This window comes from Elgaria multicarinata, chromosome 8 (genome assembly GCF_023053635.1).
Source record: "Elgaria multicarinata webbii isolate HBS135686 ecotype San Diego chromosome 8, rElgMul1.1.pri, whole genome shotgun sequence".
NCBI classification, from domain to species: Eukaryota; Metazoa; Chordata; class Lepidosauria; order Squamata; family Anguidae; genus Elgaria; species Elgaria multicarinata.
In genome coordinates, this window is record NC_086178.1 from 58136592 (window position 1) to 58156817 (window position 20226).

The window sequence follows — 20226 nt, forward strand, 5'->3', positions numbered from 1 at the left end:
TTGATCGCTTTATCCTCCTTGAATTTATCCAACCCCCTTTTAAAGCCATTCAAATTGGTGGCCATCGCTACATCTTGTGGAAGTGAATTCCATAGTTTAACTATGTGCTGCGTGAAGAAGTACTTCCTGTTACCTCTCCTGAATCTCCCACTAATCAGCATCATGGGATGACCCTGGGTTCTAGTATTATGAGAGAGGAAGAAATGTCCCCCTATCCACAGTCTCCAGATCATGCATAATTTTGTACGCTTCCATCATGTCTCTCTCTTTTCTAAGCTAAACAATCCCAGATGTTGTAACGTTTCTTCATAGGGGAGTTCATCCAACCCCTTGATCATTTCAGTTGCTCTCTTCTGCACTTTTTCCAACTATACAATATCCTTTTTTAGGCGTGGTGACCAGAACTGTACACAATATTCTAAGCATAGTTGCACCCTGAGGACTTCTTCTCTCAAAGCAGAATGAGTTAGATGTTATGATCCCATCAATCATTATTGTTTTTCAGGATAAATCCCTTTGGGGTTCTTTGCTCGTGATTTTGTGGAGATTTTTGATATTGTTATTGCCAGTAGGTGGCATAATTGGAACTTTTTCTTTGACCTTGCTTTGCCATTAAACCAGAGAAGACGGTACCTTGAGGGTGTTTCCAGACGAAGGTTTGATCATGACATCACCTTGTCTCATTTCCAGAATTTTACAGGGCATCCATGGGAAGCAGTTGTCTATTTATAACCCTTCTGTGTTTTCCCACCAATTCTTCAGCCTCTTTTCTTACCATAGAAAAGACGGAATTGCAGCACAATGCCTACCAATTAGTAGTGCTAGAAGTCATCCCTCTGAAAACACCCACGATTTTATTATGTTCTAGTGCGTAACTTATTAACATTGAGAATCTGTAATAACTCCTCGCTTTGAAACTACAGATTCTCTGCTACTTCATATATATGCGTTGTTTAAGATATTTTGATAACTACTGCACAGCTATTGTCATAAGACAACCATATGATATTCCTGCTTGGGAAAATGGAATATATGAGTAATGTATTAAAAAGAGCTGATAGTAGAGACATAAAACAATATTCATGGAACTAAATGAATAACCACATTCCTCTGACTCATACATGATGCTGAATTCTCAGGAAAAGCTAATAAACATACAAAAGGGTTGTCTGACCACTGCTATTTCCTTTACCATTGTCTCTCATCCTTTTCAGACTATTTTGGTTTTGAGGCATACAGACACTGATTTTAATAAGGTTTTATTCCACGTATCCTAGTGTGGTTCAAAAATACAACTCTGACTCCATAGCACCCTTTAATTGTGAAACATATTGCTGATAACGCTCAACAATTTCATTAAGGTACAATGGACAAATAAACTTTAATATTTTATTGATTTATATACTACATTTTTAAAGTTTGAGAGATCTAACAATCTAGGTTGGCCATGTGTCCTACAATCCTCTATTTAAGAGTGTCTTCTATTTGAAAGATTGTCCAGTCCTAGTCAAGTTTAAAGATAAAGAAACCTAAAGAGAAAGAGCTGAGCTTTCAAGTTGCGCATCAACAGTTGACAGGGCACAGATTTAGCAAGCGCACTGCTCACAAAGGTCATTCTGAGGAGAGATATTTTGTTTCCATTTAAATTATAGTAATTTTCTAAATTTGCATCTCTTGCTATAAATTGACATATGCAGATTTTATGCAAATCTCTCTCCTCTCTTGTCTTTCTTTTTGATGATGCCTTTCCTCTTTTTTTGTTGATGCATAAGTGGCCACACTACAACAATAAAGTACATTAAGGGTGCAATCCTATGCATGTTTAGACAGGAAAAAAGTCCTACAACAGAATTGCTGGCTAGTTATAGGACTTTTTTTTCCTGACTAAACAGATAGAGGATTGTGCCTTAAAACATTAAACATTATAAAAGCAGCAGACAGAATCAAAACGAAATACCAGCTAGTAAAACCCAAACACAGGGTATCTTTACATTAAGGGGAAATTGTGTTGCATTTGTGCTTCCTGCTTTTTGGTGTGATTGTTATGGGCTTAATTACATGGACAGAGAGTGGTGACCATGTGGTTTGAATTGAATACTTACCCTTCATTCAGTTCCATTGAGGCAGCACCATCTAGTGGTGGAAGATCCCTTTCCTTCCCAGATGTTGCCACTTTAAAAGTGGTTCTCTACTCACTTACCATGGAGCAAGTCACATTCTATTAAGTGGGTCTTACTTCCGAGAGATATGTATAGGATTGCACTGCAAAAACATTAGTATGCCATTAACTATAGGGTTGTATCCAATGTTAGTCTAACTTAAATCCTATTCATTTCAATGGGTCTGCTCTAAGTAGGGCTAGCACTGGATTCAACTCATATATATACTAAGCAGTTTGGCGGATTTATTGTGATTTTATTAGACTTGAATTTTGTTTTCAAAGGTTACATCCACAGGTATCCTGGCAATTAATGAAAACTACACAAAAGATTGGCCAGCTCATAACTTGCAGCTAGGTATTCTGACTGCATCACCATCAGATATAGATCTGCTGCTTCAGTTAAATAAATATTGAGCTATTTCCTTTCCTGGTGGAATGTTTTATATTTTAAAAATAACAATTTAACTGAATTTTAAATAAGCACAATAACTTCATAGTGTCACCACAATTTATTTTTGAACAGTTGACAAAACCTGTTTTGAGGGAAAGGTGCAAAAATTATCCCCATGAGTCCTTATAAACTAAATGATAAAATTTAAACCATGCTTTTTAAAGGGCTAAGATTTAATTTTAAAGTATAGCAATATAACAGCCTGGGTATTTGAACCAAACCGCGAGACTCCTCCTCTTCCTCCGCAGCACTAGCAAAACCTCTTCACGTTGACTTTAGCGTCTCCCTCTGTTTGGCTAGAAATTAGTTGCTGAATGATCGCGCCCCCGGGTGCCCATATCCAAGATGGTATATAAAGGAGGATGTATTCAGTATCAAAAATGGCCGCCACGTGGGCGTCACCTGACGTTCTGTAGGAGGATGGACTCGTGAGAACTGAAGTACGGCTGCGCAGGGTTGATAATGAAGATGCTGAATACCGACAGGAGATACAGGTAGTGTCGGTGGCAGGGGCTCTGCGTTGTTTTCCTCGCAGGTTTCCTATGTAAAATGATCTGCCTGTGAAAGAGCTTTCCCATGGTTCTTCCCCCCCCCTCACCCGTAGAATGGTATCTCCCCATTCATTTCATTTTTAGTGCCTGTTCCGTAGCGGTTCGCCTGGGCTGATGTTCTAGAACGGGTTGTCCCCCGATGGAAGGTTAGTTTTAAAGGAACAGTTAGTTGCCCTGGATCTCTTTCTCGCGTATCTTTTCACTCCCCATAGCGAGGCATCCGCTTTTGAGGTATTTCTGCGTCCCTGTCCTTTCCCTCTCGTTTAGCTGCCCGCTTTCCTGAAGGGTAGGACCGAAAGATCCCATCTCCACTCCCCGATTGTACCCCCAATAAATATCAGTGAACTCCTATGTGTGTCTACTCAGAAGTAAGTCCCACTGTGTTCGGTGGGGTTTACTGTCAGTGGGTACAGGATGGGAGCCTAAATCGGTTAAGTCTTAAGGGTGTGCCACAAGAGGGGGCGTGGGTGGGTGGGGCTCGTGCCATGCCCACGTTTATCAGCGTATACCTAATGTTATTAATTTGTTCTTCCATAAGTTTTCCTTCCCATCCTGAGTTTTTGAGTTTTTGTATGAACAGGCATTGAAGGGAAAGTCTCCTTCACCTGGCAACTCCAGGTGTAATTCCCAGCAGCTGAGAGTGAGTGAGTTGAAAGCCCTAAAATGCAGTTAACTTTTCTGTATATGTCTGTCTCAAAATCCCAATTGCTTTACAAATGCATTGCTGTACATGATCTAGAAGTAAGCACTGTTCAATGGGACTTGTTCCCAGAAAAGTGTATGGGATTGCAGCCAGAATATTTTGTGGGTGGTTTACACACACAATAGAGTAAGCTGTTCTCCATGAGGAAAGTTGTGGACCAATCAAATATTTACAAAATTGTGGGCAACCTAGGCAAGATGTTACAAAACAGGATGGGGCGGGGGGGGGGACTCATCATGCTCAGAACCTTAAGGAGAAAGAGTTAAACGGATTAGATTCTACTAGGTGTCGTGCAGATCTAGGACTGTTAGAGCAAGGATATAATGGCAGGTTCCCAAATTCTGAAAATATCTCCAAGCTTAGTCGAAACACAGAAGCTCATTGGTAGACAGAGAACAAAAATAGAGACAAACTCATCAGTTTTTATATGAGCAAAGATGAAAGTTAATTTTGGGTGGTGTGCAATGTTAAAAAAAACCACAACCCTCCAAAGAAACCAAGTTGGGTGGTTTTACCAAGTGGTTGGAAACTCTCAAAATAAAGTCCCATCTTGAGGTGGCAGCTACTTATCTAACTCTCAGGTGTAGAATCCTACTCCTGAATGGCTAAATAAGGTATTTTCTAAGTTACCTGTCAAACAAAGTAAGTTTGTGCTATAAGAAAACTTCCAAAATCCACACTCAGGCAATACCTTTGGCACCAAACAAATATGTGGTCATTGTTTCTCTTATCTCCTCTTTTTTACAACCCCTGAGGTAGGCACAAGCTAGGGAGATTGGCTGAAGGAATAACCACAGTATTATGATTTATACAGTGACCCTGTTCAGACAACACGCTAAGCCACTGTGGTTGTATTTTGAGCTAAACATTATGGCTTAGCATGTCATATGAACCATGATTTAGCATGTTGTGTGAACCAGTCCTAACCAGGATGGCTACATCACGGTTTGCTCACTAACCATTTGCTGCAAAAAGCCTAACCATGGCTTAGCATATTACTGCACATTGGTGCCTTATTATGCAGGCAAAAATGGACAGGGCCCTGTTCCCAAGGAGCTTATAGTCTAAAATAGGCAATGGGGAAAATGGGCTAACTGTCATTTTGGTCTTCACTTGAAAATGCTTCATTCTGCATTCAGGTTCTAGCAGAGACTTGGGTATTAGGCTTTCAAACTAATGCCATCCAACAAACTCCCTTCTTCTATACGCTAAGTGCAGAAGGCCCATGAATCTCTTGGGACAGGGTTTGTTTTTTTAGCTAGCTCAAGCTGCCAAGCATCTGTCTTTTTTAGCTATGGGGAAGTAGTTTGGTTCTTAGTCATGGCTCGGGCATAATTGTCTAATGGATGTGTAGGCAGAAAAGGCTGCCTGTAGTAGTAATCAATGCTGTGACTCTACTTACTTGTATGAGGAAATGGTTTGACATTTATTAAAACGAGCCAGGTGACATTGCTGAGATATAAGGAAATATTTTTTCTTGTTTCAGTTTGAGACTTCTTAGTAAATCCTTCACGGGATGGTTTGTATTCTAATCTGCAGTGGTGGTAACATATAAATGGCTATTGTTGCCAGGCAATTTGACATGTGACAAGGCCGGTTATCCATAGAATAAATAAGTCTAGAAGATTATTGTAAAGCTTTTTTCCCCTTTAATACAATCTTGGACTCTGATTTTGAATTTGCATGCTGTGGTTTCTTAAACTAATTTTAATAATCCTTGTCAAATCATAGTGATAAAATTAAATCTGTGTGAATGTTTCTAAGATTATGTGCCCATCTCTTATACCCAAGATGCCATACAAGAACTCATTTTTTTCTTTCTTTTTCAGTGATGTTACCTGCTAATGCCTTCAAGTTAAGGCAGTGACTGTATCCATGTCCCAGTGGAACTGCTGCAAGAGCTCAACTCACAGCGTGTCCTCCCTGAAAGGTATTGTAGTTTGGTTATTTCATTTTCACAGACTTTTAGGCATGCCATGGGCTTCTGAAAGGAGGATACAAGATAACCACTCAATGTGTGTGCATCAGTGTGCCCTGCAATTCTGGAAGCAATGCATGGGACCACTCCCTTCTGTGTTCCCCCACCCCCAGGTCTCTGCTCTGAGCGTGCTGGGTGGTGTCTCACTCCTCCTTCCTGGAAGGGGCCTTTTAGCAGGTTGTTGGAATGGCCTTGCTCCCTCAGCTTGGCCTGCTAGCTTGTCAGCTGGTGGTGATAGTAGAAGGAGGAGGACTGGTGGAACGGCCCTGCTCTCCCTCTCATCTCCCTCAGCTTGGCCTGCAAGAATTTAGAAGTCAGGCAAATATACTTTAGGTTTGAAGGAGTGAAGATTTAGAAGTGCATTGTTATACATTTTGAGAAATACCACAGTATACCACATATAGTGTGACTTTGGTGGAGGAGCTCAAATTTAGATGCATGCTCCATTGAGCTGAATGAAAAATGTAAATTAATTATGAAACTGAATCATTACGTTTACACAGAATGAAAGGTACAAATTTCTCTTGGTATTTGGGCTAGTCCTTGTGACAGGTTTTAATAATTTTGGCAAGACTCTCAGGTGATCAGGCTGAAATTCCCAGGATCTTCATGCTACATTACCTATCCTCACATAGCAAAGGGGTCTGGGTATCCTCCTTTGGGGGAGAGTGCTCCGAGTGTCTCCCTTCAGGAGATGCCATCTGCCCTCAGTTCAAACAACCATTGTGCTTGTGATGAGCACAGTCATTTTAAAACTGGCTTCAAAACATAGCAGTGAAGTAGTTGTATACTGAGTGATCTGGGGTCTAGCCAGACCACACAATGACTCCTGTTCATCCTGCATACACACACACCACACACATTCTTCAATGGTTAATATTAAGTTTCTCTTAAAGAATAACTTGGATAATATAAAATAATATCATACTGGTAACTAGCAAAGTTTGCCATTAAGCCATCTATTCTGTAATCTTTACAGTCCAATGTGTTCTAAAATTAGTAAAAATCAAATTTATCTATACAAACTAAGTATTTCCTATGTAGTGTCAATAATACTCTGTTTTGTTGTAAATCAACCTTGCTCAGTGGTCAGACTTCCAGCATTGCTTAGGAAAAATGGGAAAAACAATCAGTGGAACAATCATTTTTTCTTGCTGGTTTAATTCATTGGTCTAAATTGCCTTGATTTAAAAGCTATCTTCCCTGGAGTGAAAAGGTGTCTTTCCGGACTTTCATTTTCTTGCCCCCTCCAATCATGTGGTAGTGGGGTGTAGCACTTCTTTCTGTTTAGAGGATAAGTCAGACTTGGAACCCTGTCTAAGGGGCTGCTTCACTCTCATTTTGAGAAGCCACCGCATCATCCCATAGAGGTGCTCCTTTGCCCTTCTCCCTCCAAAGCTGTTGAAAGCAGCTTCTCTGTTGTTGCATCAGTCACACCAATGAGGCTGCTTCTGACCCTCAAAAGCTGTAAACTTCGGCACTGGACAGTTGCTTCGAACGTCAGGAGTAACAACCTTTCCAAACTATTCATGGTAACCAGGATCTCGTTCTGTTTTGGGCAAGTGTTGCCTGCACTTAGATCTGTTCGTTGTGCTTGGCCTTTGTGATTTTGGTCAAAGCTAGAGTTACAACTAATCTGGGTCTCAAGCAGACAATGAAGTGCATTATAAACTGCATATATAAGCTCAGTAGGCATTCCTCAGTGAACAGGGCTACCTTGGAGGACTCTAAGTCTGGTCTGAAGGCTGTTGCCATATGATGCCTTGGCTTAGCGAACCTACTTTGGCACTGTAAGACCGCCTTAGCCTTTAAATCCTATTATTAATCCCCTTTTGAACGACAGAGCAAAACTGTCTGCAGTTGGACTTCTTACTGCAGGCTAAATGGATCTCTTCCTTTGGAGGGGGCAGCTGGAGGAGAATACATCAAATCTAGAAACTAGCTTGTCCAATTCTTTGTTGTCTCTCTGACAGGAAAAATGAGGGTTTGGTCCCAACGACGAGCTAACAGGTGCTGGAGAGAGAGACCCTGTTGGAACTGGAGGTGATGTGAGCAACCCAAGGACTCTCAGCAAACCACCATGGGTTTCAGGCTATTAGCTTGTCTCTTCAACCTGCCCGTTGCAGTGGTCTATGGGTCACTGTCGCTCTTTATTTCCATTTTGCACAATGTGTTTCTCCTCTACTACGTGGATACCTTCGTTTCTATATATAAGATTGATAAACTTTCATTTTGGATTGGAGAGGTAAGTTTTGCACTTCGAGAATCTATGTTGGGTTCTTCCTGCTTTGCAAGACTTGCATTGTTTTCAAATCCACTAAGAGACAAATAGATTTATTAGGGCATGTCTTTCATAGATAAAAGTCCACTTCATCAGATGTGTAAACTGTTGGTAGGGATGTGTGTGTGTGTGTGTGTGTGTGTATACACACACACACACACACACACACGGAGTTAGAGGGGGGAAGCATGTAAACACTTGGTTTAAATGGCATTTGGAACTGTTTGCAAGCTAATTTGGCTCTTTGAGGGCCTCTGTAGCAAAATGCACAAGCTCTGATCTATGTAAAGCTTAAAATAAACAAAGTGACCCTTCACAACAGCAGTAATTGATCTGAAGAGAAAAGCTGCTTGTGTAGGTCAGGGGTGGGCAAATTCAGGAAGTCTGGAGGGTATTTTTGCCCCTCTGGACCTTCCCCCCCCCCCGCCTCGCCAGCGGGTGCCAAAAGCAGGGAAGAAAATAAAAACAAAATAAAATGAAATGTCTTCTGTACCTGCTACAGAGCCTCTCAAAGAGCCAAAATTAGCTTGCAAACAGTTCCAACTGCCGTTTTGTTTGCTCCTGATTTGCGTGTGTGAAAATAATGGGTGAAACTTGGGGGATTCCTCTGAATGTGTGTAGGGTAGAGCATGCACTGGAGGGACCGTGGGAGCTGCACCTAGCCCACAAGCCGCATGTTGCCCACCCCTGGTATAAGTGGGTCATTTCAGTGAATGCTTGCTGTGGTTTACTAGCTGGCTAATAAATAATTTCCATAGGGGTAGCCAGCTTAGTCTGTTGCAGCAAAAGCAACCAAAGAGTTTTACAGCACCTTAAAAACGAACAGAATTATTATGTCGTTAGCTCGTTTAGTCTGGGACAGGAAATGAATGTCTAAATACTTAACCTCAGATTTATTCTCACTGGTTAGCCTGTATTTCTCCTTCTCCTCCCCACCCCGATCTTTAGACTGTGTTTCTGATCTGGAACAGCCTCAACGATCCTCTCTTCGGCTGGCTGAGTGACCGAGCATTCCTTAGCACACAGCAGTAAGCAGAGTTTCTTTTATGTTGTACATCAAAGGTCAAATGAGCTTAATTGCTACAAAGGGAAGGGCAATCCCATTGAGTGTACTTTTTTTAAAAGAAAAGAAATGTATCATTAAAACAAGCCTATTTCTCTGGGTGTCTCTCTCTGGGCATGACGCGCACTACTTTTAAGCCATTATATTGCACATGTGGGTACATCTAGACCAGGGCTCTTGTTGCATTTCATCTCATTTCTTTCTCCCTGTCTAGATAGGTATTTCCTGTACAGATGTACCTCCTCCTCTTGGAATTGTTTGGGGCTTACTTTGTTTTTGTATTACCCTTAAATGCTAAATGTATACATTGCAGTGCCTTCCAAAGGCTGCCAAAAATGCCCATTGCAATGGGATTGTGAAGTAACCAAGTTCATCTTCTGCTACAAGAAACGTAGTGAATAGGTACCGTGAATGAACGAATGAACGAAAGAAAGAAAAAGAGGGACCAGTGACAACATTTTCTACTGTGGCTTGCTCCTGTTCAGGGTTCTAGCCTGCCAGTTTACCCTGTTCTAGGATGCTCCATCAATCCCCCACCAACAGCCAGCCAGCATTCCATGGCCAATGAGGATGCTCAGACGCCATTGGGCTGTTTAGGTCCCCCCTCCCACATTAAGACTTCTTCCTTAAACCTTTTTGTGTTTTTTGTACTTCTGCAAATTGTTGGACTCCTTCAAGCCTGCTGCTGCTTCCCTCTTGCACATGGATGGTGTTGTTTTTGGCTATATGAGGATTCACATTTAGAGGACGACTTCAGTATTAGTATATTGTATGGAAAGAAGGTACAATGGAGGAAAGGTGGGACAATATTCAGAGGCTGAATGTGAGCTTTCTTGCTAAGGTGGCTGTCATAAGACTGTTCCTCCTTAATAACCTTCAAGCCTTGAGGCAATAAATAAATAAATTCAGGAAGCAGAGAGCTAAAGAGTGATGGATGAGAAGTAGCAGAAAGGAGAGTGCAAAGTTGGAAGAGCTGGTTGGCCGCTGTGTGAATAGAGTGCTAGACTAGATGGACCCTTGGTCTGATCCAGCATGGCTCCTCTTATGTTCTTAAGACGTGTGGTTGGCAAGGAAGAAAATCACGATGCTGGTGTGTAACTTGAGTCTGCAGCATGCAGTTCAACGTATTTTCATGGACAACATGTTTCTTCTTTCATAGGTCAGGAGTGGAGATCTCCACTCCTGAAGTTGTTCTGAAGAGACTCAAGGCACTGAGCCGCAATGGTCCCCTCTTTGCGATTTCGTTCCTGGCTTTCTGGATTGCATGGGCCCACCCAGGCTTGCAGTTCCTCATCTGCCTCTGCCTGTACGACAGCTTCCTCACCATGGTGGATCTCAATCAGAATGCCTTGCTGGCTGACCTTGCTGTATCTGCAAAGGACCGGACCGGCCTCAACTTCTACTCTTCGCTCTTCAGTGCCATCGGCTCCCTCTCGGTCTTCATGTCCTACGCCGTGTGGAACAAGGAGGACTTCTTCTCCTTCCGGATATTTTGCGTGGTGCTAGCTTTCTGCTCAGCTGTGGGTTTTACCCTGGCCACGTGGCTGCTGAGGCAGCGGTTTCAGACTGAGGGACGAGTGAAGTGGGATGAAAATGCAGCTTTAAAAGAGTGAGTGTTTATAAATTGCATAATTCCATTTTTAATATACTGCCCAATAAGCAAAAGATGTCACTTCTAGATGGATGCTTCTGTATACCAGTTGTTGGGAACACAAGCAGGAGATGCTGTTGTCCTCCTGTTCTGCTTGTGGGCTTCCCACAGGCGGTTGGTTGGGCACTGTGGGAACAGGATGAACTGCCTAGAGAGCTTCACCTATTGGGCAGTATAGAAATGTAATGATGGGAATTATTGTGGAGTTGTTGGTAACAGAATAATGGACTACCTGGACCCTTACACTGATCCAGCACGGCTTCTCTTACGTTCTTACACCAGCCACTGCTCCAGTTGCTCCAGGGCAGCTTTCCCCAATGTGGTGCTCTGCATTCCAATGGCCACGCTGGCTGTGGATTATGGGATTTGAAGTCCAACACCTCTAGATGGCTCCATATTGGGAAAGGCTTCTCCAGGGTTGTCTGTCTTTTCAAAGAGCGGGCACAAACTTCTCAAAGCTTATGGCAGCCACCCCCAACCTGACACCTTCCAGATGTTTTGGACTTTAGCTCCCATCATCTCTCACCATTAGCCATGCTGGCTGGGGCTGATGGGAGTTGTAGGTAGAAACATCTGAAGGTTGGGAAAGTCTGGCTTAGGGAGATTGATTTGTGAAGAGTGTGTGTGTGTGAATGCATTATGTGTTCATTTGTCTGGTGTCTTTCCCAAATAGGACTGTGTTGGAGCTTTCCCTTGTTATATTCTGTCAGGGAGGTTAGGTTGAGAGAATGCCAAGTCCATGAACCCTCCTGTCAAGTCTTTACGCATTGCACCATGCTGGCTAAATGTGGCGGTTTGTTCCTCCAGACTGTATATTGACAATCCCTCTGGGCATCAAGAGAAGAGGATCACTCTAGCTGAGTATCTGAAACAGCTCTCCAGGCATCGCAACTTCCTCTGGTTTGTCTCTATGAACCTCATACAGGTAGGTGGGGCATGACCACTCCATAGTCCAGCAATTTTGACTGCTAGGTGGGAGTCCATCTTGCATGTTAACATGTAAAGACCCAACCCAGTAGAGTCCACCTGACCACGTAAGTCCCTCTCTTGGCCCTGAGGTTAACAGCCTTCCCACTGTAGCCAATAAATGTTTGGCAAGGTGTGGATTAGGAGCCGATGTTGACCTGGATTTGTATTATTTATTTCCTGCCTTTTCACCCAAGGAGCCCAAGGTGGTGTACATGATCGTCCTCCTCTTCATTTTATTCTCACAACAGCTCTGTGTGCTGGGTTTGGCTGACTGGTCGAAAATCACCCAGTCAGCCAACATGGCTGACTGGGTGATTTCATTGCCAACATGGGGACTTGAATCCAAGTCTCCCCAGTTCCAGTCCAACACTTGAATCGCTCTCTACTAGGTGCATATGACATGAAAACAGCCATAGGGCAGCCTTATGCTAAGCTTATTATAGCTTTATGAAAATGCCCTTTAATTTCCTGCATGGACTTTCTGTGTAACTCAGATAAGGGCTTATATGCTCTGTGCCTATGAGAATGATAAACTTTGGGGAAATTCTGGGAAATCCCTTTGTTCTCCTCACCCACAACAAAGCAAGGCCTTCTCTTTTAGACTGGTGCTTTCTTGTGGGGGAAAATTGAAGTCAACCTTTCAAAGGCCATAGCACACAGCCAAAGGTGCTCTCTTCACCCATCATCACTTTAGCTTTGATACGGGACAGGCGATGCAGCAATTATATTTTTAAACTTGAAGAAACTGCTGTATGGCGAGCAACACCAGCTCTTCTCTTGACACCTTGCAGATGTTGATCCAGTTGCAGTGTTAGTTGGTGGTACAGACCCCATTGCTTATCTCTGTTGGCAAGGTGTAAATCAGCCGTCCCTGACCTGCTGCCCTCCAGATGTGTTGCACAACAACTCCCACAATCCTCAGCCTGATGGGCACCAGGTCAGGGAAGGCTGGTATGAACCATTTATGGGGTGGTGCAAGTAACTCATGTGTTGTGAAGTGAGCTGAAACTGCATCTTCAAGTTATAGGAGCATGGCCTGTATAACGGCCTTTGGGAGAGAGTGCTGTCAAAGGAGAGGCCTGTGAGAGCGTCCCCATTCGCTTGCCCCCCTCCCCCATATAATAGTTGTCCTCTTCCTGGGCTCTGCATAGAGACCATTGTGGGCTCTGAATCTCTTGGCAGAACATCCACAGCTTCAGCACTTTCTGAGACAGATTTGATTCCGTGTGGTAAGATGTAGTCTTACTTAACTGGCCTGAATATTTATCCTTTAGCTAACCAAATGAGCAGAAGTAGTTCTTCACACAGTGTATAGTTAAATTATGCAACTCACTACCACAAGATGTAGTGATGGCCACCAATTTAGATGGCTTTAAAAGGGGGCTGGATAAATTCCTGGAGGTGAAGGCTATCCATGGCTACTAGCCCTGATGATTCTGTGCTATCTCCAGAATTCGATGCAGTAAGCCTGTGTGCACCAGGAACATGGGTGGGAGGGTGCTGTTGCACCATGTCTTGTTTTGTTGGTCCCTGGCTGATGGCTGGTTAGCCACTGTGTGAACAGAGTGCTGGACTAGGTGGACCCTTGGTCTGATCCAGCAGGGCTCTTTTTGTGTTCTTATGTTCTTAAATACCTGCTGGTAATGTCAAGGGCGTGATAGTCTGTTGGCCTAAAATGTTTACTTGGTGAACTGCTTCCCTTATTCACCAACCCCATGAAGCTGCTCACATTTTGATGACTTGTGTGTGAGTCTGGTATCACAGTTCTTCCATTCATGAGTTTGATACAGTATTTATTCTGCTAACTGCCCTTCATGGAGGTCTCACAAGTGTTGTCTTTCACAGGTTTTTCACTGCCACTTCAACAGCAACTTCTTCCCTCTCTTTTTGGAGCATCTGCTGTCTGATCATATCTCGCTGTCTATGGGGTCATTTTTGCTAGGTAAGTCTAAGGTGGGAATAGTAGTACGCGTTGCTCAGTACTGGATTCGTGCTTTCTTGAAATTGACTAGAGCAAGTACACCACTCCTCTTCTGTGGTAGAGAGAATGACAGACACGCTGCTGCTGCTATTGCCACCATTTTGTGGAAGCAGTTTTTCTTCCTCCTATGGAAGGATGGAAAGCTAAAGCTATTGGTGGACTCCATAGATGTCCACTTGGTTCATACTGCATGAATAATAGATCCCAGAATATAGAGATGGTGGCTGTTGACATGGGATGCCAGTGTGTCCTGATCTCTTCCCCTGTTTAAGGATGACTAGCATTGCAGTCATTGGAAAATAGGACTGTATGTATTATCTCTGTGTAAAATCTGATTGTTATAGATCCCACCTGTTTTAATAAAGCAACGTTGCAGTGTGAAGTGCTCCTTATCAGGGGCCTGCCAGCCAGCAATGCCCCCCTCCAGGTTACTTACTCCATTCCATTCCTGTGAAAAGCTGTGTGGCCTACAGCAAACTTGAACTGATGTGATCTACACAATAGAGATAAGGAGAGCAAAATGAGCCAGCCATGAGATTCTTTAAATGCACTTTGGTCAAGAGGACCAAAACTAAAACACAGAGCTGCACATGTGTCTGCTACAGTATGTTTCTGGCTATGGAGGAAAGGTGACAAAAGTACTCACTGGATCTGCCAAAGGAGCGGAAACCAATGGGGATTTGTATGGGATTTCCAGTGCTGAGGGAGTTTCAGTGGGAGTTTATTTGATTCAGAAACGGCTGAGAAATGCAACTGCTGTACAAGAACAATAATAATTCATTGTACAATCGCAAGCAATGCTTGAATCAAACTTGAGTCAAGGCCATTTTCTAGTTGGCGCCATCAGAATGCATGTGCTCTCGTTCCTTGCTTGGTGCAACTCAGATGCTACCTTGTTTATTTTATTTATTTATTGACAATATTTATATACCGCTCCCCATTGAAAATTTTGGAACGGTGCACAAGATAAAATAAAAACAGAAGAAAACACCGAGTTATACGGAGTTAGACCATTGGTGCATCTCGCCTGCCCTACCTGACAATGCCAGGGATTGAACCTGGGACCTTCTGCCTACAAAGCGGGGGCTCTGCCTTAGGACTACAGTGAGGCCCTGGCTGCTGGGTGTTGCGGCCTCTTTGAACCTGTTTGCCTTTCTCCTCAGGCATTTCCTACGTGGCTCCTCATCTCAACAACCTCTACTTCCTCTCTCTGTGCCGGAGGTGGGGTGTATACGCTGTGGTGCGAGGGCTCTTCTTCTTGAAGCTGTTGCTTGGTGTGATTATGCTCCTTGCTGGACCAGACTGGGTCTACCTGCTGTGTTTCTTTATAGCCAGGTACACCGCTCTGCTGCTGTGGCGCTGGGCCCTGCCCATTGTATTGGGATAGTTGACTTGGGATCGGTGTCATAGACCTGGAACTAGACTCCAGAGCCTTGGCTCTTGGCTATGTGCTCAGCTACCTGTGTCTGCTGAAATATGTGTTTTCTCTTGGGAGCATCCAGAGAGTCTGATCAGAGATAACTAGTAAGAGCTTTAACTTCAGGGGAGGGGTTAGATATGTACAGGGGCACGTTGGAGCCCAGATTCCCTGAAAAGCTTAATATTTGTGTTTTAAAATAAAAATCTAGCTTTTATGAATTTGGGAGACATTTTTTTAAAGCATTAAAATTGCTAAAGATTTCAAAACGGAATGATGGTGGTACCTGAGTGAGGATCTCCATATGAGGCAGGACCTTTTGCTTTCATGTTTCTCCTTGTGGGGGTCTTACCTTGTATAGGTAAACAGCCTTCCCCAATCTGGTGCCTCCCAGATGTGTTGGACTACAAATCCCATTATCCTCAGCCAGCACGGCCCAAGGACACCAGGTTGGGGAAGGCCAATGCTACAAATGTTTAACCAGCTCTTCTGTGTCGTATTAACTCTGTTTCTTGCATTGAGTGAACCATTGTCTTTTTGCACCGACCCACCCACCCCTGGGAGTTTTCCTTAGCTCAGTGCCCATGGAGCTTAACCCTTCTACTAACCTCCCTCTCTTGGCTCTTCTTTCTCCCCAGCAATCGTGTGTTTACCGAAGGGACATGCAAGCTGCTGAACCTGGTGGTCACTGACCTGGTGGATGAAGACTTGGTGTTGAATCGGAGGCAGCAGGCTGCCTCAGCCCTCTTATTCGGCATGGTTGCCTTGGTAACCAAACCGGGCCAGACCTTTGCCCCTTTGATTGGCACCTGGCTGCTGTGTGCTTATACTGGTAGGTAATGGGCAGGGCGCTTCATGGAGCAGTAGAAGGGAACTTGAGATAAGAATAACTGCTGCCTTCTCTAACTTGAGAGAGGGACAATGTGCCCACCAGTAACCTGGCCACTTGAAGCTGCAGGCTAGGATGCTTACTTCTAAGTAGATTTAATACCCTGTACTTACCCACAGATGGATCTCTTTTTGCCACTGAATCTGTTTGAGGGGGAAGATTTTATCCGAATGTTTCATGGATCTATAACCCTTGTCCAAGCCAATGTGGTTAAGCAGCTCCTGGTTGAGTCACTTTCACTCCTGAGAAAAGGTGCTGCCTTTTTCTTTCGAAGTGAAATTGACTAATGTTGCTCTTTTCAAGAATGGAAAGGGGACATTTGCATTTGTGGCTAATATAAGGGAGTGAAAGAATGAAGGTTTTAATAGAGATCAAAGTGGCTGTTTTGCTTTTAGAAATAGGAAGATCAGTATTGGACACACCATTCTCATAACAGGAACGTTTCCATTTCCATCTTAATCTCTATTCTAGGTTATGATATTTTTCAACGGGATCCTCTCAGCAACATAGTGAGCGCCCAGCCAAAGCTGGCTTCCAACACCGCCTGGGAACCAACTCTTCGTCAGGGCTGTTTCTACCTACTCGTTTTTGTCCCCATCACATGTGCATTACTGCAGCTCCTCAGCTGGTCACAATTCAGCCTACATGGCAAACGCCTCCAGACAGTGAAATCTCAGCGTCAGACCTTCACAGAAACTCAATCCCAAAATATCAAAACTATTTAATTGCCAGTATGGGTGAGCAGTGTGTGGCGCACACACACCGCTCCACTATGGACGTCTGCATGATAAGACTCCAAAAAGGAGAGGGTAGGAGTAATTTAAAAAAGTAATTGCTACCTTTTCAGGTCAGAATGGATTAGTGAAAGAACAGCGTAAGCCCTGAACTCCCTGCAAGGCAAGTCTGGTTCGGGTCTGCCTTAAAGAATTCATGGAGACCTAAATATTAGTATCACCTGTCACCAACCAAAGTGGGTCCGGAAAAAGTAATTACCTTGCCTTTGAAAAAACAAAAACTGTGTCAACGATGACTTGCTGATCATGCCCATGTTTATTCATATTTCCAGAGGTGTCTGACTTGGAAGAGAAGTAACCAGGTGACAGACCATGCTTACTAATAATGGAGTGGGGAGAGTTTAATTGAGCCTAACCCAGTAGCGTCCTGGTCATTGTCTGGAACTGTTTGCACGTATCTTGTCTTGAGTGGTGAGATAGGATTCAAGTTTCCCCCTTCCCTTGCTACTTTTCTCCTGCATAGGACTTGACATACCTCCCCACATCAGGGTGCGATTTAACTGTGAACGCAACTGGATTTTATTTTTAATTTTTAAAAAAGATCACTAGTTCCCCATAGAGGACAGCAAGGTATTCAGTGTGCAAAAGGGGCTCTCCCTTTGGGGAAACTTGACTGTCTTAATTCATCCACTTCAAGAGAATGAATGCACCATATTCCTACACCACAGCAGCGATATAGGGACTTGTGTTGAAAGGATGGGCTCATGGGTGAATGAAGGGCTCTGTCACTGGGAGGGCTATTGGGCAACCTCAAGTTGTGAGGTGAAAACTGGCCAGATCTTTAAACCTGCTCTGGGGTTAGTTTTCAGGAACGATTGGATTGGCTTTCTAGGATGAAAGCCTGTTCTCCTTTCATAGGAGATGCTCACCTTGGTTTTTCTACTGAATCAGTTGGTTTTTAGAAACTAAGAACATGAGAAGAGCCATGCTGGATCAGACCTAGTCTAGCACTCTGCTCACACAGTGGCCATCGGCCAGGGATGAACAAGCAGGACATGGTGCAACAGCACACACACCCCATCTTCCCCAGCAACTGGTGCACACAGGTTTACTGCCTGAAATACTGGAGATAGCACACAACCATCAGGGCTAATAGCCATTGATCGCCTTTGCCTCCAGGAATTTATCCAACCCCCTTTTAAAGCCCTCCAAATTGGTGGCCATCACTACATCTTGTGGTAATGAGTTCCATAATTTAACTATGTGCTGTGTGAAGTAGTACTCCCTTTTATTTGTCCTGGATCTCCCACCAATCAGCTTCATGGGATGATCCTGGGTTCTAGTATTTTGAGAGAGGGAGAAAAATGCCTCCCTATCCACATTCTCCATACCATGCATAATTTTGTACACCTCTTATCATGTCTCCCCTGAGCCTCCTCCTTTCCTAACATAGGAAGCTCCAAGGGCACCTTGATATGCTGACTTGTGGGACCATTTGTGCTTTATACCAGAGCGTTAGTTTCTGCCATTCCACGTGAGCTGGCCCCTGCCCATCCACAGAATTGTCTAGAGTAGCCTTCCTCCAGATGCGTTGGACTACACCTCCAATCCACAGCAACCTGCTGATTGGGAATAATGGTAGTTTTAGTCCCAACACATCTGGAAGGCAGACCCCAGATTGGGAAAGGCTGGACTAGGTTGACAAGGCCAATGCGAATGGCGCTTGTGTGCACATGGGATTGGGAAAGATACTGGCTTTCCAGAGAAATGTGCTTTGCTGGGCTAGGCTAACTGGCAGCTGCTAAGGGGCTGTGCTTGCAAGACCAGGCTTATGAAAACTGTCATAGGAAATGGCCTGTCATCTACTCCCAGGAAGATTAGCTAGGCCACAGATCATGCTCGAGATGTGTGAGAGGTTTATTTTGTAATTTCCACAGATGGCCAGAGGTGTTAACTGCCTAGCTTTGCTCCATCTTTGCAACTCAGTAAGGGCAAATTGAGTTCCTTGTGACCATTCTGCTCCCTTCACAGTTGCACCTTTCCTGCTCAGTCACTCATGAAAGAAGCTAGGGGAATGCCAGGCTTCCCTGAAGGGATTCCCAATCCTAGTTTTGGCTTGCCCCTAGGGCATAGCAAACCACAGCCTGTCCTCAAACAGCAGTGGGTCAGGAAGGCAGCTGGCTGCACATTTGGGCTTGGATACAAGGGCCTGTGGCTCTTGGCTTCTGCAGCTGACTTTACTGGAATGTTTCATACTCTTAGAGTTTGTAGGAGAGAACTTTGGCAACCAAAGTTTTTTGCTCGGGCTGGGGATCCTCTTGGCTGCCGTTGCAACGAAGAAACAACTGGGACCAAGTAGCATGGTGGGAGGGGGGTGCCTCCAATTTGTTCAGGCAGCAGCTATGCTGCCACTGTTTACAGTCCAAAGGGTTTTTATCATTTGACGGCAAAATTGTAAGTTATTCCTTTAATTTAACAAGCCAAATCCTCATTTCATTAAATTGCAATTCTTTTTTAAAAAAACGTTATTTCTGTGTGTGGTTGTTGATGGTTTGAAACTTGGGAAGGGCCTTCAGTTTTAGCCACCACCTAAGGGGCTGATAAATAAGTTACTATATCCTCCCACCCTCAACTGTAACATCTGGCACAGCTTGGCACTGGAATCTGCTGGATGGTGTGAAAAGCTTTCCTAACCAACAGTGGGCATTCCCAGAAGTATCCATCACTGGTTGCGTCTGTCAGAAAGAACCACCTGCAGAAACTTCCTTCCTCAGTAGACTAGGCCTTATAACTGAGAATAGTGACCCTACAGAACAGCCCTCCCATAGGAATAAGTGTGGAGACTGGCTCTAATTGTCTGACTCACCAGCTGAGCAGGAAACCCAATTCACACTAACTTGGAGCCTGATTTTTTAAGTGCCATTAGTTGAAGGGCTCCTAGCTTAAAGGTTAATGCAAGGGTGGGCGATCTGGGATCCTCAGGGTGTTTTGGACTACAACTCCCATAATATCTGACCACTGGCCATGCTTGTTGGGTGTTAATGGGAATTGTAGTCCAAAACATCAGGCAGGCACCGTTGAGTTAATGAATGGTGCTACTTACCAAGCTGCAGGTGCACGGGCTGCTATGAGCAAAGTGGATGTGGCATGCAGCTGATCAGCAGTCCTCCTGGGGCTTGGGAAGGAGGAGGGCATTGAGAGGGAACATTCTGCCACATTCAACTATGAAATCTCCCAACCCCACTTGCAATGACAAAACTGTACCCACCAATCTGCCTGCCCTTCCCCCCCCCCTTTTTTTAAACCACAGGCCTGTGTATCTTGGCAGATCTTTTCATTTTCTTGGCCTGTGTTCCTTCTCTCGTGTTGGAGAGAGCAGGACATACAGAGCTTAGCC

The 20226-nt window shown here is 44.0% G+C and overlaps 1 protein-coding gene across 1 annotated transcript; it reads left to right on the forward strand.

The window, feature by feature from the left end:
- The first annotated feature begins 3066 nt into the window (after positions 1-3066).
- Positions 3067-19346, forward strand: MFSD13A (major facilitator superfamily domain containing 13A). Its single transcript, XM_063132558.1, has 10 exons — positions 3067-3106; positions 5696-5796; positions 7818-8089; positions 9074-9153; positions 10348-10797; positions 11647-11764; positions 13654-13750; positions 14953-15124; positions 15845-16038; positions 16567-19346. The coding sequence occupies exons 3-10, from the start codon at positions 7925-7927 to the stop codon at positions 16818-16820; spliced, it is 1530 nt and encodes a 509-aa protein (XP_062988628.1). The 5' UTR covers positions 3067-3106; positions 5696-5796; positions 7818-7924; the 3' UTR covers positions 16821-19346.
- Positions 19347-20226: the final 880 nt, after the last annotated feature.